General features: G+C 40.5%; 1 protein-coding gene across 1 annotated transcript; it reads left to right on the forward strand.

Annotated features, from left to right (window-relative positions):
* Nucleotides 1-342: 342 nt before the first annotated feature.
* DNAJC27 (DnaJ heat shock protein family (Hsp40) member C27) lies at nucleotides 343-15,273 on the forward strand. Its single transcript, XM_032217103.1, has 7 exons — nucleotides 343-674; nucleotides 7,770-7,852; nucleotides 8,633-8,702; nucleotides 11,981-12,145; nucleotides 12,263-12,385; nucleotides 13,627-13,787; nucleotides 14,467-15,273. The coding sequence occupies exons 1-7, from the start codon at nucleotides 597-599 to the stop codon at nucleotides 14,597-14,599; spliced, it is 813 nt and encodes a 270-aa protein (XP_032072994.1). The 5' UTR covers nucleotides 343-596; the 3' UTR covers nucleotides 14,600-15,273.
* Nucleotides 15,274-27,004: the final 11,731 nt, after the last annotated feature.

Genomic DNA, 27,004 nt, shown 5'->3' on the forward strand with positions numbered 1-27,004 from the left:
AAACCTCCCAGAGATTTTCTGCCCGTTTATTCACTATTCAGCTGCCTCATAAAAATAGATAAGACAGATAAGATAGATAGTATTATAATATATTATATAATATATTATAAAATAAGTAGAAATGGAAAGGGAGTTCCATTAATTTGCAGCACAATTCTAGGCAAAATGAGATGCATATAGTCGAACAGGATATATTCCAGGCAACCACAGCACTGAATGCTGTGATTCTACAGCAGCTTCTCTAGAAATAACCACCGTGAAAGTCAAACTCTGATTAAAGAGAAACGGTGCACATTCCTCTATTTTTTCGACTACCGAAAGAACCACTCTGATTGGATCTCGCGAGACTTCCCTGCTTTTGCATTGAGCGCCCGGAGGAAGTCCTTCCATATTTCTCGCGATATCCTGAAGACTCGCAAGGCGTTTGTTGCGGCTTGACTTAGCCTTCTTGAATTGACTATGGAGAGGGAGATAACGGAAGCGAAGACTGGAGCCGGGGCATTGTGATGGTGATTTGCGCGAGTCTGTTGAGGTTTAGTCAGACCCCGTGAAGAAAGTGAGCGTCAATCATCTCCTCCAAGTTTTAACCGCTAAGGATGGAGACGAAACGGAAAGAAACACGCAAGTCTTTGAGGATCAAAGTGATCTCCATGGGTAACGCTGAGGTTGGCAAGGTAAAAAGGGTAGGACTAGAAGCAGAGGCGCCTTATTGGTCCGAGGCAGGTGAACGACAAGCTGGCTGACCAATGAGCTCTCTTTGCTTTATTAGGCTGTTGTGACACTAGAGATCGTTTGTGGAATAGAATGTTGCGGTTTGTTTGGTCCGGAGAGGTAGAGGAGTTGGGTTAAGGTGGAGCTTCCAAAATGTTTTGCTATGTATTATTAATTTTTATTTTATGTATCAAATTTATATGCCTGCCCATATCAAAATACTCGGGAGCATCATAAAACCAACAATTAAAACATTAAAAAACCCATTAAAACAATTAACATTAAATGGATACAACCTGCCAAAGGATCTTTAAATGATATGGATTATTCCACTACATTTATCCACATATAAAGTCTGCAAGGTATGTTAGGTGAAGGCAGTGACAACTTTCTTTGACTTGCTTTCTATCTAAATCTTTATCATATTTTGGCTGCAAATATCCAGACAGTCGCCAGAAGCAGCAAAGAAATACAAAACAAAATTCTTGGCTGCCATCGACTGGTCATGCAGATGGGGATTCCTGCAACCCAGATAGCTGGTGGTGAACATTGAAAAAAGATTCAACATACTAGAAGTCTTAAAGCAGCAAACAATCCTCAGATAAAATCACTGTGGCTTAATATAAAAATAAAAAATGGTGAACTGCTTCTCATTTAAGAGACTTGGCCAAGAAAATGGTTTTATTCATTATTTCAATGGATTAGTTATTTAGCCTGAGGTTAATAGCATAAAAGTAAAATCTATATGATACAATACAACAAATAACAATTATAAATCCGTAAAAATCAATAAGTTCTAATAAATTGTGTCAAATCTGACATCTCTTAAAAGCTGAAACCATATAATCTGGAGCTCATAACTGGATGATTTGGCTCCACTCTCAAGATGCAACATTGTAATTTTTAATTTTATTCTTCTCCTATTCAAGATATTAGATCTTTATTGTCACAACTTGTGGGGTAGTGAGGGTAGTTATTCTAAATTTGTCTGATATTCATGAATGTTATTACTGAGTTGAGATTTGTCCCGTGTGCAGTCTGATGTGTGTGCAGTATAGCATCCAGCTTCCATTAAAGTAAAATTTCCTTGATCAGAAGATACAACACTGGATACTGTTGGAATTGAAAATGGGTGCTATATGCAGATATGTACCTACTATCTCAAAGTATGGAGAGATGGATCTAAATGTACTTCTTAGATTATACTGTACTACTAGAATTGTCTTTCTCAGTCCAATGCTCTTCAGATGATTTTTACCTTTCCAGAAGGCTGTGAAAACATGAACCAGGGTACTAATGGAACTCTGATGTGGATGCAGGCATATTTGTTAATTTTTTATGAGGATTTTTTAAAAGGAACTTGACCTCATAATTTTTATATAGTGGATTCTTCTTTTATTCTCTTTTTATCTGCTTGCCGACCGGAGTGTTTAGTAGATGAACAGTCATATAAAAATGTTACATAAGTGAAATACATAAATAAAAAAAATTAATGATTGGACTTCCCTGTCTCAAATGTACCCTGAATGCAAGCTTTAGCTTTCAATGCTGCAGTCCCTTATTGCACCTACTTCCTCTATTTTCTAGCAATTTAAAACTAAATTAGAAGCAGGGAGACCCAGGTTCTCGTTTTCTCTCAGGCAGAGAAGGCAGGTGGTTGATTGTGGGCCAGTTACTTCTTCTTACTCCTAATCATTGACAGGCTCTAGGACAAGCTGGCTGAAAAAAATCAACCTTCCATGTTGCATCATACACTGATAGCTCCATTATATGAACTGAAGCGAGTGCACAGAAATAATCAGAATTTGCAACAAAGCGGAAGAAACACTAGAAACAACACACACAGAGACATTTTTAGATTTTTATTGTAAACGAGTAACTTGAATAGGCAGGAGATAGTATAAATGTTAATAATAATGATGTAATTCAACAGAAAGATGTGAGATTGCAGACGCTGCATTGCACAGTTTCTTAGCATTCATGCACATACATATTAGTGCTTCACAAAATTGTCGTAATTGTGGTTCAATAAATAATCATTAATGAGGATCACTCTATTAAACAAATACCCAGCCTAGTCTTTAAGAGCAGGGCAGCCAGCAAATAAAATAGTTATTACAATTTCACTTGTGTGTCCTTCTAATCCCATTTATTTTAATTATGTGAGTTCATGTGGGAGTTGTTGTCTTTTATGTTAGGGCTGTGCAGAGATCTGGATTTGTAGAGGAAACGGTAATTCAGAGCTACATGATCCTAGGAAGGCACATTTGATTTAAAGAGGTGCCAACAGAGATGCAGGGCGTGACTGGAATCCCTTCAGATCTGGGTCACTGACCAGCTGTATTCTATTCATCTTGATCCTGGATTGTTTTAGCCTTTCAGAATTTGATGCCTTCCAGAAGTTTTGGATTAGTACTCTCATGGGCACAACTGGCCGAGCCAATGATTGGTAATGATAATGATAGCAGTCCCAAAGGTGCTTTTTCCAGAGGCAGGCACTGAAGAAGCTTCTTGGATGAGGAGCCAAAGTCTTCAGAGAAAAACCAGAAAATCCAGTCGCCTCTGGAAAAAGCACCTTTGGGACAACCATGACCTGGATGACTAATACACTTCATAGTTAATGATGGCAGTTCAGCAAAGTCTGCTTTAAAGCATAGTAATTAAATGTTATTTAATTATTAAGTATTTTACTTCACTCTTCAGCTAAAGAATATTCCCATGTACAGGTAGTCCTCGACTTACAACAATTCATTTAGCAACCGTTCAAAGTTGCAACGGAACTGAAAAAAATGACATCACTTTTTTTAACACAACCGTTGCAGCATCCCCATGGCCACATGACCAAAAGCCAGAGGCTTGGTATATTTATGACAGCTACAGTGTCCCAGGATCATACAATCATTTTTGTGACTTTCCGACAAGCAAAATCAATAGGTTATAGGTTATAGGTTTATTACATTTATATGCCGCCCTATTCCCCGGAGGGACTCAGGGCGGCTAACAAACCCAAGGGAGGGAGTAATACAAAACAAAAAGCAACCAACAAACAAGATACAGAGAGGGTTTAAAAACGATCAACAGTCACCCAATTCGAGCGGGGAAGGGAACTCGTCAATCCCAGGCCTGTCAGAACAGCCAGGTTTTAACGGCTTTACGGAAAGCCTGGAGTGTGGTGAGGGTCCGGATCTCCGCGGGGAGCTCGTTCCAAAGGGCCGGAGCAGCCACAGAGAAGGACCTCCTTCGGGTGGTCGACAACCGGCATTGGCCGGCAGATGGAATTCGGAGGAGGCAAGTCTGTGTGATCTGATGGGTCTTTGGGAGGTGATTGGCAGCAGGCAGTCTCTCAAGTACCCAGGTCCAATACCATGAAGGGCTTTATAAGTGACGACTAGCACCTTGAAGCGTATCCGGAGACCGATAGGCAGCCAGTGCAGCTCGCGGAGGATAGGTGTAATGTGGGTGTACCGAGGTGCACCCACTATCGCTCACGCAGCTGCATTCTGGACAAGCTGAAGTCTCCGAATGCTCTTCAAGGGCTGCCCCATGTAGAGCGCATTGCAGTAGTCCAGTCTTGAGATTACAAGGGCGTGAGTGACTGTTGCGAGAGCCTCCTGGTTCAGGTAGGGACGCAATTGGTGCACCAGGCGAACCTGGGCAAATGCCCCCCTGGTCACAGCCGACAGATGATGTTCTAAAGTCAGCTGTGAGTCCAGGAGGACTCCCAAATTGCGAACCCTGTCTGAGGGGCGTAAAATTTCACCCCCCAGCCTGAGAGATGGAATACACGGCCAATTTTTGGGAGGGAAACACACCAGCCACTCGGTCTTGTCAGGATTGAGTGCAAGCTTGTTTACCCCTATCCAGATCCTAACAGCCTCCAGGCACTGACACATCACATCAACTGCGTCACTGAGTTGGCACGAGGTGGACAGATACAACTGTGTATCGTCCACATACTGATGGTATTTTATCCCGTGCCGCCGAATGATCTCACCCAACGGCTTCATGTAGATGTTAAACAGGAGGGGGGACAGGACCTAGCCCTGCGGCACCCCATACTTAAGGGGCCTAGGAGTCGACCTCTGCCCTCCAACCAACACCGACTGCAACCTGTCCGAGAGGTAGGAGGAGAACCACCGAAGAACGGTGCCTCCCACCCCCACCTCCCGCAACCGTCACAGAAGGATATCATGGTCGATGGTATCGAAGGCCGCTGAGAGGTCAAGAAGCACTAGGATGGAGGCATGACCCCCGTCCCTGGCTCTCCAGAGATCATTGGTCAGTGCGACCAAAGCAGTTTCCGTGCTGTAACCAGGCCTGAATCCAGACTGGAAGGAATCTAGATAATCGGTTTCATCCAAGGACCATCAGAGCTGGGAGGCCACCACTTTCTTGACAACCTTCCCAACAAAGGGGAGGTTGGAGACTGGACGATAGTTATTTAGAATGGATGGATCCAAAGATGGCTTCTTCAGGAGTGGCCTTACCACCGCTGCCTTTAACAGAGGGGGAAAGAAACCCTCCCAAAGGGAGGCGGTAACAACCGCCTGGATCCAGCCCCATGTCACCTCCTTGCTGTTCGCGACCAGCCAGGAGGGGCACGGATCCAGCGCACACTTGGAGGCACTCACAGCTCCCATGGCCTTGTCCACTTCCTCAGGAGTAACAAGTTGAAAATCAATCCAGAGATGTCGCTCAAGACCCTCCCCCGGTACCTCGGCTGGCTCTGCGCAATTGGAGTCCAGGTCTGTCCGAAGCCGAGCAACTTTATCCGCGAGGAATTGGACGAATTCCTCAGCTCTACCTCGCAAAGGATTGCCCGTATCCCTCCCATTCAGGAGGGAGCGGGTTATCCTGAACAAGGCGGCTGGGCGCGACTCAGCGGATGCAATCAGAGTGGCAATATAAATGTTCTTAGAGGTCCGAATTGCCAGAAGGTAAGCTCTGATGCAGGCTTTTAACAGTGCTCGGTCTGACTCGGATTTACTGGACCTCCAGCGGCGCTCTAAGCGTCTCTTTTGGCGTTTCATCTCTCAGAGATCCTCAGTAAACTAAGGAGCCCTCCTGGATCCACTGCCTCGGATCGGCCGTAAAGGCGCAATCCGGTTGAGAGCCTCCGATGCTGCTAAAATCCAAGCAGCAACCAAGGTCTCCGCCGGACTGTGGACGAGAGTATCAGGTACAACACCAAGCGCCGTCTGAAAGCCCTGAGGGTCCATAAGGCGCCTGGGGTGGAACCACCTAATCGGTTCCTCCTCCCTACAGTGGGGGATTGGCCTCTGAAAGTCAAGCCTCAGTAGGAAGTGGTCCGACCATGACAGGGGCAAGATCTCACTACCCCACATTCACTTAACAACTGTGTTTACTCACTTAGCAATTGCAATGATTCCCTCAACAACTGTGACAAGAAAGGTCATAAAATGGGGCAAAACTCCTTTAGAAATGTCTCGCTTAACAACAGAAATTTTGGACTCAATTGTGGTCATAAGTTGAGGACCTGCTGTAGATTATAAAGACCAGTAATATAACCATTCCTTGCCGTCTGGAAGACATCATAGCAAGAAGAGCAAACAGTGCAAAAAGAAACCCAAACAGTCATTCATTATTTATATAGTGACAAGTTGGAAGAGAAATAGTTGCTTATCTCAGGCTTACTGGCAGAACAGTCCTGCTTTCCTTCTCTCCTCCCCCCCCCCCCTTTTCTATATAATGATGGAATGGCTCCTGCTAGATAAGGGTTGAATGAGAGAAAATCTCTGTTTTCTTTCAGTTGCTTTGCCACAGTCTTATTCTTAGATGTAAGCAGAATAAAAATGATGAATGGCTCAGGGTAGTTAATGAATCAGCACACAGTCAAGCAGGTTGGCAGGATTTGGGCAGCTGACTGATTGGCTATATTTTGTATTTTGAACATACAGGTAGTCTTTGACTTGCAACCACAATTAAGCCCAAAATTCAGGTTGCTAAGTGAGAAATTTGTTAATTTTTCCATTTTGCAACTTTTGTCCCATCGCTGCAGTCGTTAAGTTAGCAACATGGTTGTTAAATGAATCCGGATTCCCCATTGACTTTCTTTGTAAGAAGGTCACAACAGGTGAATACATGACTCCAGGACACCGTAACTATCATAATTATGAGTCCGTTGCCAAGTATCTGAATTTTGATCACATGACTATGAGGATGCTGCAGCGGTTTTAAGAATTAAAAAGGATCATAAGTCACATTTTTCAGTGCCTGTTCTTAAATGAACTGTTGTAAGTTGAGGACTATCTGTACTATGTCTGTTGACACAACATTCCAAATTCCACATGAAAATGACGTCGTATCTACTCCCTAGGTCTTTTTAAGTGCAATTCTAATCTTTCTTTTCTATATGGATATCAGGATGCATTATATCTTGTGAAACAGCTATGACTTCTCCTTGTAAAAGAACTGAAGTTCCAGTCTGTTCTTGCTATACAGTAAGCTGATGGCACTGCCTATAATATGAATGATAAAAACTGAAATGTACAATTTTTTGAGTGGGAAATAAAAATCATATTTACTTAGGAGCCATTAAAATAGACATCTAGCAGTTGTTTTTATTATACTATTTTATGCTGACTCCCATCTTGAGCTCATAACCCCACATCAAACCAAATTTCCTGCTCACGTGATCAGTATTATTTACAAATATTTATTTCAGATTCAGAGGGGCTCTGTTTCTTTAAATGTGGCCGCATTTTGTCATGTAATGTGTATTTATTTATTTCATAGTTAATTATTAGTTTTAGGTATGTAATCTGTTTTGTCTTGACTGGTAGTTGACAGTAATAAAAATTTATTAATACTTAGTTACTTAAGTTCAACTTAAACTCGCTTTATCTTTTTTATTTCATGTTTATTGATGCTATATTTATTTGAATTGTGGTACTACAATATTTACTTAACTGCTAGATATGCATAAAAACAGTTTTTAAAAATATTTTGACTAGAATTAGTTATGAAAAGAAGAGCACAGACTGGGATGAATAAGCAGTTCACCCCTTTGATAACAAGTTTTTTTTTCCACTTTATAGAGTTGCGTTATCAAGCGATACTGTGAGAAGAGATTTGTGCCCAAATATCTTGCAACAATTGGCATTGATTATGGTGTTACCAAGTGAGTACCCTTCTTTTATATCCGCCAGTAGCTACAGACAATAGCTCTTGAAAATATGTGAGCCAAACTTAAAAGGTGTACATGTGAAAGATGGAAAAAATGCTCTTGATTGTTCATCCATCATAATCGTTTGTAGTTTTTCTGCTCTGCTGTTGGTGAAAATACCCTGTTTCCCTGAAAATAAGACTTCCTCAAATAATAAGCCCAATCGGGCTTTTGAGCTCATGCGCTAAAATAATCCCTCCAAAAAAAAAGAAGCCCTCTCCGGAAATATTACAACACAGCAGCAACCATGAGATGACCACGCTTGCCGCCTCCTGCACCTCAAAAATAATAAGAATTCCCCGAAAATAAGGCCAAGCGCTTATTTCGAAGGTCAAAATAAAATAAAACCCTGTCTTATTTTCGGGGAAACGCAGTAGCAGTTTTGAAGTTGATGATGATTCAGTGCACATCCCATTGCATATACTATGAGGCGAGTGAATGTTTTCCTGGAAGTATTTTTGTGTATGGCATGGGAAAATTATTAAAAGTCTGATCAAGTCTTTACTGTGATGCTACTGTGTCCTAATTGATGGTTCTTGTATCTCCTCTTGTTGATTATTTAATAATTACATCTTGTCTTAAATTAATTCTGGACATTTTTCCTTTGATTTTTAATGACTATACCAATGCTTAACTCTATTAGAGGCACAACTGTGATATTGTGATGCTTATTAATGCTAGCTTAGTAACAGCAAGAGTGCCCATGCTTGCATCTTAGGACTCTTTTCCTTTTAGAGTGCAAATTAGAGACCGAGAAATCAAAGTGAATATCTTTGACATGGCTGGACACTCCTTCTTTTACGAGGTAAGAAAGGTGATGGCTTTTCAGCAATGAGGACGGAACAACTTATACAAAAAAGATGCTAAAACGCTGTGTGTTCAGACAGTACACTAAATTGTCAGGTCTTTGTCTAATGTGTGAACCTAGGCACTGTGGGATATAAATGATGATTTATAATTTAGATTTGGTAATCATATTATGCAACTTGGCCTGGTGATTATTTCTGATTTTACCCAGTCCATAACTTGAAGTAAAGTTTATTTATGGATCCCTTCTCTGGTTTTTTTGCCCCCTTCTTATAATAATTGCACTGAGTCCGTCTGCTAGCAGAAAATAAGCCAAGGATGAGTAGTTTGTAGTTGTGTTGTTTGGAAGGAGAATGAATGGCTAAACTGTAGTTGGTGGTGGTCATAGCATGCAAGTACACTTTATTTGTTAAAATAATCACTGAAATACAGCCCCATAAACTCTACATTATGCCAAAATTTTATCCCAGATTTTTTACTAAACGCTTGTCACCTCTGTGTCAGTTGTAGTGATGTAATAATTAGCTGACCTTTGTCAACTAATGCATGGAAAATGTTTGTATTCCTGCATAACCTTATGCAAATAGGTATATTTATATACTACAAACTTTGACTTGTTCAAATGTAATGCATGTATTATATTATTTTCTGCAGTTGCACATACCAGTATATCACAGAAGTGAGTACACCCCCTCACATTTTGTAAATATTTAAGTACCGTGTTTCCCCGAAAATAAGAAATGTCTTGAAAATAAGGCCATGCCAGATTTTGGGGGTGGGCAAAAACATAAGACTTCCCCTGAAAGGGGAAGTGAAGGGGTGGCTTCACCCCTAGTGAAGGGGTGGCTTTAGCCAGAACAGGGGGCAGTCCTTCCCTTCCCCAGTTACCTCAGGGCTTCTTGGCCCCTTAATCAGATCAGCTGAGCCGCTCCATTCACAAAACAGCTGATTTGTGGGTGCTGCTCAGGCCTCTGCCTCCAGCAAACGCAGGTTGCTTTTGCAGCCAACTGCAGCTGCAAAAGAAGCCGGAGGCTAAGCAACACAACCCCAATGCCTCATGCCCTCCTTACCTAACGGTGACAGTCACAGCAGGCAATTCCATCCACGGAACAGGAAAAGAAGGCATGGAAATCAATACACCTGGGACATCGGAAGAAGCCCTGCGAGGAGACGCCCCTGCTGATGTGCAGGAAATCCCCCCCCCCACCTGCAGATCGTCCTTTCAAAGAGGAGTTTCACCAGCATGAAGGTGACATAAACACCACTTTCATCCACCTCTTCATCCTGGTGAAACTCCTCTTTGAAAGGACGATCTGCAGGTGGGGCGGGGGGGGGGGATTTCCTGCACTTCGGCAGCAGCGTCTCCTCAAAGCGCAAAGCTTCTTCCGATGTCCCAAGTCTATGGATTTCCATGACTATAGGAGGTCGCTTCTCACCTACATATTCACATTGAAGGCTTGAAATGGGGCGTTTTTGCAAATGGCTTGAAAATGTGGAGGAGGATATTCCTGCCTCTCACCCTGTTCTGGAGTGGGGTGGTTTGCAAAAATGCCCCTATTCCAAGCCTTCATATTATCCAGGATTGCAGCATTGAAGGATCGGAAGGGGGCATTTTTGCAAACGGCTTGAAAATCGGGAGGGGTATTTTAATCTTTAAAAACAGAAAGAAAAACACCACAAGAAAAAACAAAACACAAAACATACATAACAATATAAAGTAATTATACAGCCTTCTGTATCGGCTTTCCTGTTTAGCCTTTATAATTCTCCATTCTGCATTGCCTTCCTATTGCTTTTACCTTGTCCTATAATATAACAACAGTAGTGCTAACACTTATAATAATCTTGATTATTTATATCACCATATATTTACATTCTCTAATTTCTGTTTTGGCTTCTGTTTTCTAGCCACTTATAAATTTTATTCCATATTTTATAGAAATCTGTTTCCTCTTTCTTTTAGTTCTATTATCATTTTGTCCATCTCTGCACATTCAAGTACTTTTCTAATTATTATTTCATCTGCGGGTGTATCCCCCTCCCCATTTTCAAGCGGTTTGCAAAAACGTCCCATTTCGAGCCTTCAGTATATTCCAGGATTGCAGGATTGAAGGCTCGGAATGGGGCATTTTTGCAAATGTCTTGAAAATGGGGAGGGGAGATTTTCCTTCCTCTTACCCTGTTCTGAAGCTCAACACAGACTCAGAAAAGGAAAAAGAGGCAAAATCCCCCCCCCTTCCTGGCAATCGTTCTTTCCTTGAGATTTCAGCGCAGACGCACATCCCCCAAATGCTCTATCTGAAGCCGTCTCTGCATCTGTGCAGAGCTCCTAAGGAAAAGATGGTGGTGTGGGTGTGTGAGAGAGAGATCCCTAACCCCACCCCCTCCCAAGGCAGCCACATCTCTCCACTAACCTGCTTTCCTGCTCCATTCTCCACTGCCACGTGCAGGGCAAGAAAAGTAGTTTGTGGGACTACTTCCAACTTTCTTCCAACGATCTTTTTTTTTTTTTTTTTGCGAGAAGTTGGAAGGTATTTTCTGGTATTTTTTTTTACTGTAGGCACACAGTCTACTTTTCTTGTCCTGCACGTGGAGCGGAATATGGAGTGGAAAAGCAAGTTATTGAAGGGATGTGGCTGCCTTGGAGGGGGAAAGTGTGTGTGTTCTTCCAGGAAGAGCCCCCATCTCTCATGAGGCCAGAGCAGCACAGTCAGCGGTTCGGCAGCCAGCAAGCAGGGCAGGGGAAGGCCAGGATGCAAGGAGAACTTGGGTTATTGTGGCTGCAGGGAAGCAGGTGGTGGGATGGAAAGGGTGGGCTTGTTACCTCCTGCACCTGGAAAATAATAAGACCTCCCCGAAAATAAGGCCAAGCCCTTCTTTGGAGGGTCAAAAGAAAATAATAAGTCTTATTATTACTAATTAATTACTAATAAGAGGTCTTATTTTTGGGAAAACACAGTATATCTTTTTATGTGTTTAGACATTAATGGCTGTGCATTACGTTATTTTGAGACTGTTATTTTTACACTGTTATATAAGCTGTATACTCACTACTTTACATTGTAGCCAAGTGTCATTTCTTCAGTGTTGTCACATGAAAAGATATACTTAAATAGTTACAAAATTTGAGGGGGGTGTACTCCTGTGCTATACTGTAAATGGTCAAACATTTGCCCAATTTAAGCTGATGTGCTACTTATTTATAGTTTGAGTCACTTTTCTAGAGCTGTCTATTGGTCTCTTAAATTCACCTGCATTATTTCTGCCTTAAATTAGGTTCGCAATGAATTTTACAAAGACACTCAGGGTGTAATCCTAGTGTATGACGTTGGGCAAAAGGACTCCTTTAATGCTCTTGACCTTTGGCTTGCTGAAATGAAACAAGAACTTGGACCACATGGAAACATGGAAAACATTGTTTTTGTGGTTTGTGCCAATAAGGTAAAGTCTGGTGTAAAAAAAAGCTCACGTTTGTTAAATGCTTAAAGGGTTTAGGGCAGATAAAGGAGCATGTAAATAATTAGTCGAGATTACACTCTTCTCTCATTTTCATTTCAGATTGATTGTGGCAAGTTGCGCTGTGTGGATGAAAGTGAAGGGCGACTGTGGGCAGAAAGCAGAGGCTTTCTTTATTTTGAAACTTCTGCACAGACTGGAGAAGGGATTAATGAAATGTTCCAGGTAAAATCTACAGTGCAAAACAAGGCAGTCCTCCTGCATCCCCCCCCAAAGTGTGTTGATTTGTGCTTTGTAATCTAGACATCCTTGACTGAATTCTTCCTTATGAGAATTTGCTTCCTTGCTAAGATGTTTTCATAAGCAACGATTTTGTTTGCTTTTGTAAATCTTCATCATCTTACACAAAATGAAATGTTGTTGATTTTTTTCCCCTTTAAACATGGTTACCTTGACTTACTGCACGTCATGAGAAACATTGTTTGGGGGCATGAATAAAACCTGCCAGAAATACTTCCAGTCATGAATGCAGACGCTTTTCTGTCATTTTTCACTCTTCATTTTTAAGGCATTTGGGGTCTATTTTATATTTTATATTTTCTTGTTCCTTTCTGAAACTAGGGGTACCTTTTCTTGACTTGGCGAGAAAATGTCCTAAGGTCTCTCATCTTTTACTGGCAAATTCTCATTTATTCTCTCTGCATATGCAATGTTCTCCCTAGTTTTCCAAAGAATTTTAAATTAATTAACTATCTTTAGTCTTTGAAATGGCACAGAGCTTTATGTTAAAACAAAAAGCAAGAACAAGTAGTGCAAGAGATTGTTTCAATATGCAAGAATTAATCTAATGGATGATCTGAAGGCACATGGCACAGCATTCCAATTGAAAATAAATCAAGAAAGCATTTAATGGAGTAGGCACCATGTCACTGTTTGCTTCTGCACTATTTGAAGATTTACTGTTGTAAGTTTAAAAATCCTACTGTCCCTATAGGCCAGTGAGGGCGAATCTTTTAGATACTGAGTGCCCAAACTGCGCCCACATGCCCAAACTGAAAGGTACGTGCGTGCGTTTTGGACATGCACAGCAGAGACCTGAAGACCAGCTGGCTAGCGAGAGGTGGGGCATCCCAATACCAGCAGTGTGGCAAGAGGTAAGATCTTTTTCTTTTGTGAGCTTCTGTTTCATTGTTTGCAGGGAAATAGAAGCTCACAAAAGAAACGCCACGGAGATCTGACCTTGGGTGATGGTGTGCATGTCAGCAGAGAGGGCTCTGCATGCCACTTCTGGCTCACATGATTCAACATCATGGTTATAGTTCATTTCTTTTCTCAAGATTTCTGAGTTTGAGCTGTTAAAGGCAAAAGAAAATGATTTGGACTTTGATCTTCTCAATGAAATAAAGATTGCTGAGCAATGGGGCACATACAAGAACTTTGTAACTTTGCCTTCTCTGTGCTTGCAGACTTTCTACTCGGCTATTGTTGATTTATGTGATAATGGTGGAAAGCGCCCCATAACCAGCGCAAGCAACAGTTTCACTAAGGAGCAAGTAGACACCATCCGGAGGATTCGCAACAGCAAGGATAGCTGGGATATGTTGGGTGTCAAACCGGGAACTACAAGGTAAGGCAGGACCCAACCGTTACAAAATAAATAATCTCTGCTGGTGTTGGAAATGAGCAAGATAAGAGTTTGACTAGAAGGAATGGGACAGTTATGGCGAAGCTCTGAATTTAGAAAATGTAAGGTAAAATATCAACTAATTTATGGCAAGTGTTTATGTATAGCATAGGAGGCATTTCGTCAGAATGTATCTTCCCAACAACCAGCTACTTACCCTATTTGTCCTGGGGGGGGGGGTTCTGCCTGACTCCTAATGGATGTAACAGCGCCAGTGTCCATTGACCATGTTATTTGGGCATTGTTCATGATCCAGCCCTTTCTTATGAACTGAGAGAATGGAGCGAGTACAGTCTATGACAAGAAATGCTTTCTGAAATTATGGTTATTTTGTGTCTGGAGTTAAAAGCCCAGAGCAGTGCACCAGATGAAATTATAATGGATCTTTACGTTCTAAATATAACTGTAAATTCATTTTCATTTTTATGTTTGATTAGAATGCTACTTACTTGGATAACCAAAATGAATAATAATTGTAATTCTTTGCTGGTGCCATTCAAATAGTTTTAGTACTTAGGTAAACTTCGGTAGTTGAAAGACTTTCATTTTAAGATTTATCGTTCTATAAATAGACCCCATTACATTGCACTCTTCTATTATCTCTTTCTCTCTTGCTCTGCAGGGATGAAGTAAACAAGGCCTATCGAAAGTTGGCAGTGCTCCTCCACCCAGATAAGTGTATGGCTCCAGGTAGTGAAGACGCCTTCAAGGCTGTGGTGAATGCACGGACTGCCTTGCTCAAAAATATCAAGTAAAACACAAGAAGATGCGGCTTTCACCATAGCAAGTGATATGCCTATTCTGAGAGAGGCATCAAGGACTGCCTCCTGCAAAAGACAAAGGAAGCAAGTCACAGGAAATTCCTAAAAGCAATTTTTCTTCACCATTTACTCTCAAAGCAGTTCTCTGTTCTACTATGAATAGGTCAATATAGGAGACTTCTCTGAGGTGGACTTCCAAATCCATCTGAATGTCTCAGGAACAGTAACAACAGTAATATCCTGTCCTTTCTTTTCCTCTGCAGAAAAGTTGACCGTGGACTGAGATGACTCTAAAATATGTTACTCCTATTTAAATCACTTATTTCAATATTGTGCATTATTTTCCTCAAAACCAATGCTGATATTCAGCCTCTAATTAAGCACTTCGTTGTTCCTCTTTGTCCTACACTGGAAATTATTTTATCCACTCATATTCTTTGAACCACTTCATTAAGTTTAAGTTGGTTAAGGCATTCCTGCTTTTTCAAATAAAAATGGGAAAAATAATAGCATAATAGCCGAGGTCAAAGCACTAGTAGCCACTGGGAGTATTGATGGGACAGGTAGTACTTCCTACAAAATGAGTTAGATAGTAAGTTGATTTGCTCATTATTTGAGTCATGTTGTTCTAGGAGTGTTTGTCTATACTTTGAACCTCCCGGACCTAGCAAGGAATATAACCTTCATCAGATGAGGGATTCAATCACACAGAAGCTTAATTTGTCTTAATTTGTTCTCACTTCCTCCCCAATTATAAATTAAATGAGGGAAGAAGGGAAGGGATAAAGGAAAAGCTAACTGTATGTACTCAAGTATAATTAAAAGGGCCCCTGAATTGAAAGAGTAATGGTGAAACAAACTCAGTGGCAGCTTGTTGATTTCATGACTGGTACTAACATATTTATTTATTTATTTGATTTATATGCCACTGTTGTGATGAGCTGTGGGGGCACAGTAGCTAGAATGCAGTACTGCAGGCTACTTCTGCTGACTGCTGGCTTCCAGCAATTGGGCAGTTTGAATCTCACTGGCTCAAGGTTGACTCAACCTTCCATCCTTCCGAGGTGGGTAAAATGAGGACCCAGATTGTTGGGGGCAATATGCTGACTCTGTAAACCACTTAGAGAGAGCCCTAAAGCACTGTGAAGTGGTATATAAGTCTGCTATTGCTATTGCTATTTTCTGAACAGCTTACATACTTGTCCTAGAAATAAACTTAAAAGCATATAAACAACTAATTCCCTAATGAATGATACAAGAACTCCATATAAATTACACCATTACTCCAATTACAAAAAGGAACAACGTTCATAAGTATATTCATAGTTTTTTTCTAAAATTAAATGGGCATTAAGTAGGGGTGGAGTGGGGTATGATGCTATTCCAAAGAAAGAAACGGAAAAAAAACCTCAGCTGTATTGATAAGTGCTTCTTGGAATTTTTGTTGAAAGAATATTCAGGCAAAATGTTAACTATTAAGCAATACTATAACTCTTTTCTGGAATTGGTGCTGATCTATAGGTCATAGAAACAATTTTTCACCTACCTAGAACACAGCCTCTGTCATGGATTTTCTCCAGAATTGATCTAATTTAGGATACAAATATTGAATTTATTTACCATTCTAAGGATCACAGCATATTATCTGGTAAAATAGAAAGAATGCCTTATGAACAAATGGGTGAGTTGCCAAAAAAAAAGAAACCCTCTTCTTGAGTTTAGGAAGAGTATATAGTAGTCCCAAATATTGAAGATCACAGACTTCAACTAAAAATTAATGAACTTTTGGAGAACTCTTTTATTGTGCATTGAGAAATATTAATACAATTACGCCTCCGTCATTTAGCTGATTTTTCCAATGGTCAAATGTAAGATAGCAGTTGTGATGTGCAGTCATACATTATCCTCCATCTAGCACCTATTGCTCTTAGGAACATCTCAAAACAGTACAAGAAGTTAAGATGGTGGTGTGCCTTGATCACTCTGTGATTCTGTTTATCCAGTTCCCTGTGGAGACCATAAGGATTGGCAACTGTATTATATTGTATATTGGAAGTATGGGAGGGACACTGCTTTGGGAGTGTGTTAAGAGGGCAGCAGTTGTACCTGCAAGTACACATTAATTAAGAAAATAACCATCAGGTCACTAAAAGGTTCCAGTTTTGAGAAGGTTTTCAGGATTTTCCTCCACATGCCTTCTATGAGTGCCAAGGAAAGACACCGTGTTTTCAGGATGGACATGGAGAAGTCCTGCAAGGCTGCCTTACAAGAATAGTCTCACTTGTGTGAAAGCTATCTAGCTTTTGATCAAAATACAGAAGGACTAAGACTTTTCACAGCCAAAATAAAAGCATACCCTGCCGTGTATGAATATAAAATTTGCTCTTTGAATATAAACATTGCTCTTTGTGTTTGTGTGTGTCTATGTGCACTTTAAGCCTTAGTTGTTTGAGCTGATAGGTTTCTCTGCATTTCTTAAATAATGTTCCCTTGTTTCCTATCTTCTGGAAGTGATATTTAGTCTTCTGGTTTTGCGAATGCTTTGTAATGTCAAATTCTTTTAAGCTACTGGATATGCTGTATATTCATAAATTGCACTTTTTTGCGATCTGGTTTTGTCTATAATCTTTTACATCATTAATGTCCAAGTGTGTCTTAAGTAGCAACTCTTGATAAACTCTTCACTCTTGAAAATCCATGTCTAGTTCTCTACCCTGCTCTACTTACAGCTTGTTGGATGCAATAGTTTAGATATATAGGAAGCTGCAGGCTTTTCTGGTAACCTAGAATTCTTCTTTCTCCTGTTTGTAAACACAGAATTATTTCAAAGAACAGGCACCTTTGGGAATGAGGTTTACGAAACTGACCACTTCCCTTTACCAGACAATTTAATCTCCCTTCCCCACCTACTTGTGCTCTCATGCCAAATGGAAAAGGAGTACTTCAGAAGGGTTAAAATAGTACATTATTGTACAATTGGGAACCTGTAAAATTGCTGCTAATGTAATTATATTGCATTAACTTTCTTTTAAAATAGCTGCCATCCTTTACATTTATTTTCAAATTACATAAATTGGTGGATGTGTTTGTGTGTGAATAGCTCAAAGCCTTTGAAGAAAACTCACTTTCAAGACAAATACTGTGGGAAGTTGTTTGAAACAAGAGTTCTTTGTAATCTCCATTAAGGTAGCAAAATGCCATCTTAACTGAAGCAGAACATCAAATATTGGAAAGATAACAGATTGCTCAGATCCTGTCCTGTCCTGAATATGTCTGGACAGCAGCTTGTTGTAATTTGTAGTGGTGGGGGCACAAGCAGCAAGGCACATAGAAGACAACGTTTTGTCATTGTTGTTGTCCCTTGGGCATGCCTCCTTTAATTGCAATCTTTATTTAAAACACACAAACACATATAAACATTTCTGTGTAAAGCATTGCCTCCTAGTGCAGCCTTTGTTTCTGAAAAGAAAAATGAAACTAATATAACTGAAGGTAGTTAAGCTTCAGTTACATAATAGCAGGGATCCCCCCCCCCCCATATATTTTCTGTTGTTCAGATTCCTGGACTTTCTGCAGGAGTATGTGAATTTGAATGTGTTATATTATTTGGCAGGTTATCACTTAAGTAAAATGCCTGTAGGCATAGATGAACTTTAACAGAAGACGCTGAAATGTCCACTCTTGCATGCTGTTATGTCAAAGGCCTTATGTGTTTGAAATCTCTACATCAAATCTACAGTGTCAGTTGTTCATTTGTAAAAATATTTAACTGGGACAGAGACCTTTGTATACCTTTCTACCTGTTAGAACTATGGCAAATGTGTTAGTTTGGATGAGTGCTAACTTAAAACTATCTACCTGCTTTTATAGTTCTTTTATGAACATCATTGAGCTTGGGGTTTCCTTGAAGGAAAACCTGACTTGCCACCTGCATTTTGTAATTAAATCTACACTTAGCTGAAATGTCAACAGTGTGGTAGCCCTGCAATTCAGTCTACCATGGCTATTCATTTTCCAGACCTGGATTTTTTTGTTTTTATACCAAATGCCCCATGTGTGTGTCCCCCTCCCCCCACCAGCCAAGAAATCTGAGAACAAGAGATAAGCACATGATGTTCAATAGTTGCTTCAAAGATGGTTGCATTACAAGTCTCTTCACATAACATACATACATCCATTTCTAACTCTTCTGGAATTGTATTAAAGAAGGACATTCAGTAATCAGTTTATCTAATGAGCGGGGGATTTGTCTTGGTGCTGAAATGCTTTGTGGAGTGCAAGTTCTATATTACCAAAGGAAGCATTTTCTAGGTGGAAAAAGGTATACCAAATATACTGCAGTGACCACTGGGTGCTGCTATAGTCGGAAGCATACAGACCTATTTCTAGAACAGTGATGGCGAACCTATGACACGCGTGTCAGTGCTGACACGCGTAGCCATTTGGGGTGACACGCACAGGATTTCATGCGATTCATCCTCGGCTCCTGCACGGCCGCCGAGGATGAAAGAATCTGTGCTGGAGGAACGGGGGGGCGGGACGTGTGATCTCCCCCGCCCACACTCACTTACTGTATCGCCGCCGCCCCTTTCTGAGCGCAGGGGCTGCTGGTAAGGCGTGCGTGCCGTGCGCACACACATCATCAGCGCGGCGAGGGAGGACCCGCAGGAGAGGAGCGCGGGAACAGTGCGCGCCTCTCTCCAGTCAGGCCGGCACAGAGAGTCTACTCCTGGGACTGTCGGTTACGACCGCACCACACTTATCTCAGTTCATGGCAGGGCTGTGGAGTCTGCTGCTTCCAGCTCCATGTCCTCATCAACATGCCGCTCCGGCCCGCCCCCGCTATGAATATTCATATTCTTCGCCCTCGCGTCACTAGGAATATTCATAGCAGGGGCGGGCTGGAGCGGCATGTTGATGAGGACGTGGAGCTGGAAGCAGCCAACTCCACATCCCTGGTTCACGGCACCCCAAACAAGTTCAATAATATCAAGGGCAACATACGAAATCGACTGATGAACAAAGAAGTTACTAAGCAGGTATGTTAAATAATTTGTTTTTGGTTTATTAAATACAATTATATATTGCAATTATACATTTTTGTAGTTTAAACTATAAATTGCGCAAAATTATGTTTTTGTCGAAGTGACACACAACGCGAGTTATGCTCGATTTTTTGCCGATTTTTGACACACCACGCCAAAAAGGTTGCCCATCACTGTTCTAGAAACAACATTCTCAGCAACGCATTACTCTTGTTGGGAAAACAGACATTTTCAAAATAGCTTTCATTTTGTGCTATATTTGCTGGCAGCTTTAAGACACATCACATTTCAACTCATTACTCAACTTGTTTCAAGTGAAACAATACAATATGTGTGCCATTTCATTTTGCCATCTGTGATGAAACTTCTAGCACACATCATATTCTATTGTTTCACTTGAAACAAGTGGAATAATAAGGCTTAGGTTGCCATGCTACAAAAATGAACTGTATAGCAATTTCATGGTTTATATGTATTTATTTGCAAAATTTATTGACTGCCCCCTCTTACCAAGTGGTAACTCATATGCTGTAAGAGTGGAAGTGGCTAATGTTACATTTGTGATTTTGTTTCCTTAGACCTCAGTTTGACATGGCTGTAGAAAGCTACTGCAAGCAGAAATTGTAGAAACCACTTTCAAATCAATACAATTGCCATACACTCAGAACTATACACGGGTATAAATTTGGGGAGTATTCTAGCAATTTCCTTCCTTCCTTCTTTCTTTCTTTCCTTCCTTCCTTCCTTCCTTCCTTTGTTAATTCTGCCTTTTATTATTTTTATAAATAACTCAAGTCAGACAACATACCTAATACACTTTCCTTCTCCTGTTTTCTCCTAAAACAACAACAACCTTGTGAGGTGGGTTGGGTTGAGAGTGAGTGACTGGCTGAAAGTTGACCAGCCAGTTTTTTATGCATGTTCTAGCAATCTCCACAACTTTCCTTCCTTCTTGACTGCCTGCCTGCCTCCCTTCCCTTCCCACCTCCTCCCAAGTGAGTTGCCCTCTGAAAAATCTATGGTACCACCTTTCCCCTAGAGACATCTACCTGTCCTTAAACATTGTCATTTTACAGGAACTAGAAAACATTTCCTTTTCAGTGGCAGTCCCTATCCTGTGGAACACTCTTCCCCCTCGAATTCAGCAGACCACCACATATTTAGTCTTCTGTAAAGTACTGAAGACCTGGCTTTTTGCCCAGGCCCTAGGATAAGATAAGGTGAGTGCGTAAGCTGCCAGACTTACTCCGTGGTAAGATGGACAGCCAATAAATTTTATAAACAAATAAATTGTAACCTTGATTTGGCACCTTGACTTGTTTTTAATGCATTTGTTTTTTTAATAGTTTTAATAATGGTTTTTATGTTTTAATGTTTGATTGGGAGCTGCCCAGAGTTTGTTATAAGATGGGCGGCTATATAAGGGTTTAAAATAAATAAAAATAAAGACCGGATATGACAACTGTAATTACCAAGCAACCATGTCAAAGTAGGAAATGGAGCTAGGTATATAGCCCCAAGGCACTTTGGGAAAAGGAGGTTTAAGTTAACTTTTTTAGACTGCAAGCTCTGCCAGGTCACTACAGGTATTTAAATTGATTCATTTTTAAAAAAATGGATGACATAATGATATAGCCTTTATGCTCAGCCAAATCCCATTGTCTATATCCCATAAATTGATTTGTAACACAGAAAATAACCCAAAATACTGGTTATATTGAAAGAAAAATGAAAGCAGGTAATACACAATTCAATTTTCAAAAGGAGAATCATTAAAGCATTGCACAAATAATACACAATTGAATTTTCAAAAGAAAAATCTTTAAAGCATTGCACAAACCAGGTAAGGAGAGGTAGTACTCGACTTACAACAGTTAATTTAATGACCACTCAAAGTTACAATGGCACTGAAAAAAGTGACTTATGACCATTTTTCAGTTATGACCGTTACCGCATTCCCATGATCATGTGATCAAATTTCAGATGCTTGGCAATTGGTTCATACTTATGACTTGCTGTGTCCCAAGGTCATGTGTTCACCTTTCGCGACTTTCTGACAAGCAAAGTCAACGGAAGCCAGATTCACTGAACAACTGTGTTACTAACTTTTCAATTGCAGTGGTTCACTTAACAACTGGGCAAGGAAGGTCGTAAAATGGAGCAAAACTCACTTAACAAATGTCTCACTTAACAGAAATGTTGGATTCAATTGTGGTGGTAAAGTTGGGGAATATCCATTTTTATTGTGCATGTTAACTGGAATAAACTATGCTAGAAATGCAAAATGATATGAATTACCAGGTGAGATAGTTATAGAATACAAAATGCATGGCAGACTTGGTTTTTAATCCTTCATTTGACTCCAAATTTCTACCTGCCCACCATAGTGAAATGTAACTTTTTAAAGAATTAATTTATTAAAAACGCCAAACTTTAATATCTAATATGTTCATATCAACCCCTCATTGGATGATATTTATTATATCAGTTGTGTGGTTCTTTGCTAGAATGTTGCCCAAAAGCAATTAGCAATAATTATTCAAAAAGCTAATTTGATTATTCGAATTAACATGTATGATGAAAAAGCAGCATGTATCAGTGAGGCCAAAGCAAGATATTTCCTTAAGAAAGTCAGTTTGTGTTCATATTCTCAGCCAAGACTATTCCATAATCTTCCAATCCACTTATCTGTTGAATGACCCAAGCAGCCTTTCCAATGTGTTAGTATTTCTTATCTAGCTGCTGCCAGTATGATTTTCATTACAGAGTTGTTCTCTCATCCTTAAATATAGAAAGTAGCATTAAAGTACATAGGATTAAATCTGATACATGCCGTATTTTTCAGAGTATAAGACACACCTTTTTCCCTCAAAAAAGAGGCTGAAAATCTGGATGCGTTTTATACATTGAATATAGCATTTTTTTTGCCTCCAAAAACCCGTCCCCTTTACCAAAATGGCCATGCATAGTCTTTAGGAGGCTTCCAGAGTGCTCCTGGAGGCTGGTGTGGGGGGGCAGAAATGAGTGAAAACGGGCCATTTTTTGCTCAATTTTGCCCCTCAACCCCCAGGAGCACTCTATAAGCCTTCTAAAGGCTATGCATGGCCATTTTGGTGAAGGGACAGGGTTTTGGGAGGCAAAAAATTTGCTGTATTCAGTTTATAAGACACACCCAGATTTTCACGAAAAAGAGGCCGGTTTTTGCTCATTTGGGGGGGGGCTAGGAACACTGTACAAGCCTCCTAAAGGCTGTTCATGCCCCTTTTTTGAATAAAAAAGGCACGTTTTTGCGAAAAACAGGCCGTTTTTGGGAAGTCTGCAGAGTGCAAAACCTTTTTATTTTAATTTTCCTCTCCAAAATCTTGGTGCGTCTTGTACACCGAAAAATACAGTAGTCATTTTTAATAAAAAGGATGATACTGATTCAAAAAAGGGAGTGAATATGCCTAGCAACATGCATATTCCATTTACCCTAACCTCTCCAGAAGAGTGAAGATAAGAATTAATTCATCTTGTACATTGTCTATACAGGTAGTACTCGACATAACGACTGTTCATTTAGTGACTGTTCAAAGTTACAACAGCACTGAAAAAAAGTGACCATGACTATTTTACAACCTTTGCAGTATCCCCATGATCATGTGAACAAAATTCAGGTGCTTGACAATTGATTATTTATGACTGCTACAGTGTCCCTGGGACATGTGATCCCCTTTCTGCGACAAGCAAAATCAATGGGGAAGGCAGATTCATGTAACAAATGGTTTACTAACTTATCAATTGCAGTGATTCACTTAACAGCTGCCACAAGAAAAGTCGTAAAATGGGGCAACATTCACTTAACAAATGCCTCACTTAACAACAGAAATTTGTGTCTCAATTCTGGTCGTAAGTCACATTAAGTATCTTGTAAAGAACTTGATGTCTGCTTCTTTAGTTTGTACAGAAGTGGGTTAAAGCACAGTGGATGTCCAGGGCATATCTGAAGCATCTACTGAAATTTCTCTATTCAAGTCACCTGCCCAAGATTCCAAATATTTATTGAAAAACTAAATAGAAGAATTAATTCCAGAGGCAATTATTCGAAGAAAAATAAATAAGTAAATAAAAGGAAAAGCAAAAAAAAAAAAAAAATAGCATCAGTTATCCAAATAAATAGGGATGTGGTGGCTCAGTGGCTAAGAGGTTGAGCTTGTTGATCAGAAAGGTCGGCAGTTCGGTGATTTGAATCCCTAATGCCACGTGGCGGAGTGAGCCCCCATTACTTGTCCCAGCTTCTACCTAGCAGTTCAAAAGCATGTACAAATGCAAGTAGAAAAATAGGGACCATGTTGGTGGGACAGTTACAGCGTTCTGTGCGACTTTGGCATTTAGTCACACCAGCCACATGACCATGGAGATGTCTTTGGACAGTGCTGGCTCTTCAGCTTTGAAATGGAGATGAGCACTGCCCCCTAGAGTCAGGAATGACTAGCACATATATACAAGGGGAACCTTTACCTTTATCAAAACCTAACCCTGGTACTTTCAGAATCAGGAGGAATCATTTAAGCTGAATCCTGCTCCCTGCAGAAATTCATATTAAAGCATCTCCTGATGGGGTATATTTGACCTTATTTATTTATTTAGTTAATTTGCATGGCTGCTTACTCAACCTGTGATTTGGGGCAACTAACATCCAGTTTAAAAAGCACCAAAATAGCCAAACAAAAATTAAAATACATCTTACCTGAAATGAAAAGTTGGCAAGGAAACAACCAAACACGGAGAGAAACAAGAACTCCACAATAAATGTATCCTTGAAAACACGGACACTGACTTCCTATCTAAAGGCCTAGTGGGAAAATCATATCTTATGGCTTTTAAGGGCTAGCAGAGTTGGAACCATCCAAATCTTGAGGGGGTCTACTGTTTATGGGACAGGCATAGTGACAGAGAAGCCGCGGTGAAATGGTATGTGGGAATGACCTTGGGAGACAGGAGGACAAACTACAGATTTGATAATCATCATTAAAAGATATCTCAGTCCACAAAAGGAGGTGGGGGACATGGGAAGCAGTTCAGAAGTGACCTTTCTTAGTTTCCTGGAGAGTAGGAGGGGATGGGAGCAATAGTTGCAATACTTTCAAGGTTTTGTTAATGTAACCTGTACAAAAAAAGACAGAGTTAGTACTCATAATTGTATTTCTTATCTGAACCACCTGGAAGGATTAACACATGCCCTCCTAGATCTCTCCAGATGAATTGTTTAATAGAAAGGACCTGAAACATGCTCACTTTATTGGATCTTTGGGGACTGGCAGAAATTGGAGATAGACAGTCCTACAAATATTCCATCCCCATAGTACGAAGACCTTTGTAGATGACAATCAATACCCTCTGGCAGCAATTGCAGTTCAATAGAGGCACACTGATGTGTGTCCATGACCACACACATTACCACATTCTGACCAGCTTTAAGTTCCAAGTGATCTTCAAGGCAATTCCATATAGCGTATGTTGCAATAATCCAATGAGAATTGGACAAAGTGTGAGTGACCATGAACCGGGCCTCCTGATCCTGGAATTTAGATGTTTGTCACACAAAATGAATTTGTGCAAAGATCATCCTGGCCATGACTTCCCCCAGCTCTTCTGTTAGGAACCAAGTGTCTAGGCAGTTGTGTATCAATTCTGGTGGAGAGTGCTATTCCATCCAGAACCAATGATGGCAATTCTCTGATTCAGTGGTCCCAAAATCCAGAGTCACTTGGTCTTGCTAGGGTTGAGCTAAACCCATTCTTCCCCATCCAGCCTCCAGACATTGAAAAGCAAGACTGATGGCATCATGTGGTCAACCTAGGGTAGTGATATATATAGATAAGGCCTCAGTTGAATTGGGCACCAGACCCCCAGGTACAATTGCATGTTTCTTTAAACAACCCAATGGGGTTCATCAGATACCAGAGGCAGTCCAAACAAATGGCTCATACTCCCCTACAATGGGGAAACTGCTGTGGAGATTTTCACAGGGTGAATTGACTATCTTGTCCATCCAGATCATATCACTATAGCATCAGCACTATCAGCACTAACAAGATCAAACCAAGGAACAGATAACACATAGGCCTAAGACTGCTTTTATTAGAATGTCCATATTAAAATTCTAGTGTACTTTGTCCATTCCTGTTTTATCTTCTTGAGCATTAGCGGAGTCCCTACCTGAGAAGTTTCCATATATTTCTCTCCTCATACAGGCTCAAGCCATATTGCTTTGGCAATTGATCATCTCTCTCCATCAAGGTCATCTTCTATACTTCCAATATACCCTTATATAAAGACCAAATTTAGTATGTGACCATAGTGTGTATGTATGTGTATGTATATGTTTGCATATTGTGTTGGTTTATAGCCTTCATGTCCTTGAAGGCAGTCTAGCATTTATTTGGATAAAGAGCCAGCACTGTTTGAAGATGTCTCCATGGTCATGTGGCCGACATGATTGAATGCCAAAGGTGCATGGAATGCTGTTACCTTCCCACCAAAGGTAGTCCCTATTTTTCTACTTGCATTTTTACATGCTTTCGAACTGCTAGGTTGGCAGAAGCTGATACAAGTAATGGGGGCTCACTCCGTTATGTGGCACTAGGGATTCGAACCGCCGAACCGCCGACTTTTTTGATCAACAAACTCAGCGTCTATGGACCAGTCTGAGAGGCTTATTGGATGACATTTGTATGGGGGAAAGCAATTAGCATCGGTTGAAACCCATTAATTTAAAAAACTGTGCTTTAATACTTACATTGATTTGTATTATTCTGATATAAAACATGTAAGAAATAAATCTGAGGGAAAAACAGAATTCATTCCAAGGAGTTGAATAATTGTAGCCCCCACATCTTAAAAACATCCAGGAAAGGGTGATTTCCTAAAGTTGTTCTGCTTTTGAACATCTCTTAACACGAGGAAGGAGTTTATCCTTCCTTTTATCCCTGATCAGCTTCCCTGTTATTTTTCTTCATTAATGGTCCTTGTGCCACCACCACCCTTGCCCTCCAAAGCAACAAACAGCAAGTCTGTTTCATTCTCTGATAGCAAGCTTTCATATATGGAAAGAAAGCAACTGTGTCTCCCCTTCATATTTATTTAACCCTTCATGTTTTCATTGCACTTTTTATTTGCTTTTCCAGACAGACAATGACTCCCCAAGTGACTCACATCAATTAGAAGAGACACAGGCCTTGCCCTTAGGCTCCAGCCTAAAATAGGCAAGGTACATAAAAAGATGGGCAGGAGAAGAAAAGGGGAGGGAGACTAATTCTCAAGGCCAGAGGGCGGATTGGGAATGCGAATTGGGGCAAGTCCTTCACCTTTA

The sequence above is a fragment of the Thamnophis elegans genome, chromosome 4 (genome assembly GCF_009769535.1).
Source record: "Thamnophis elegans isolate rThaEle1 chromosome 4, rThaEle1.pri, whole genome shotgun sequence".
NCBI lineage: Eukaryota > Metazoa > Chordata > Lepidosauria > Squamata > Colubridae > Thamnophis > Thamnophis elegans.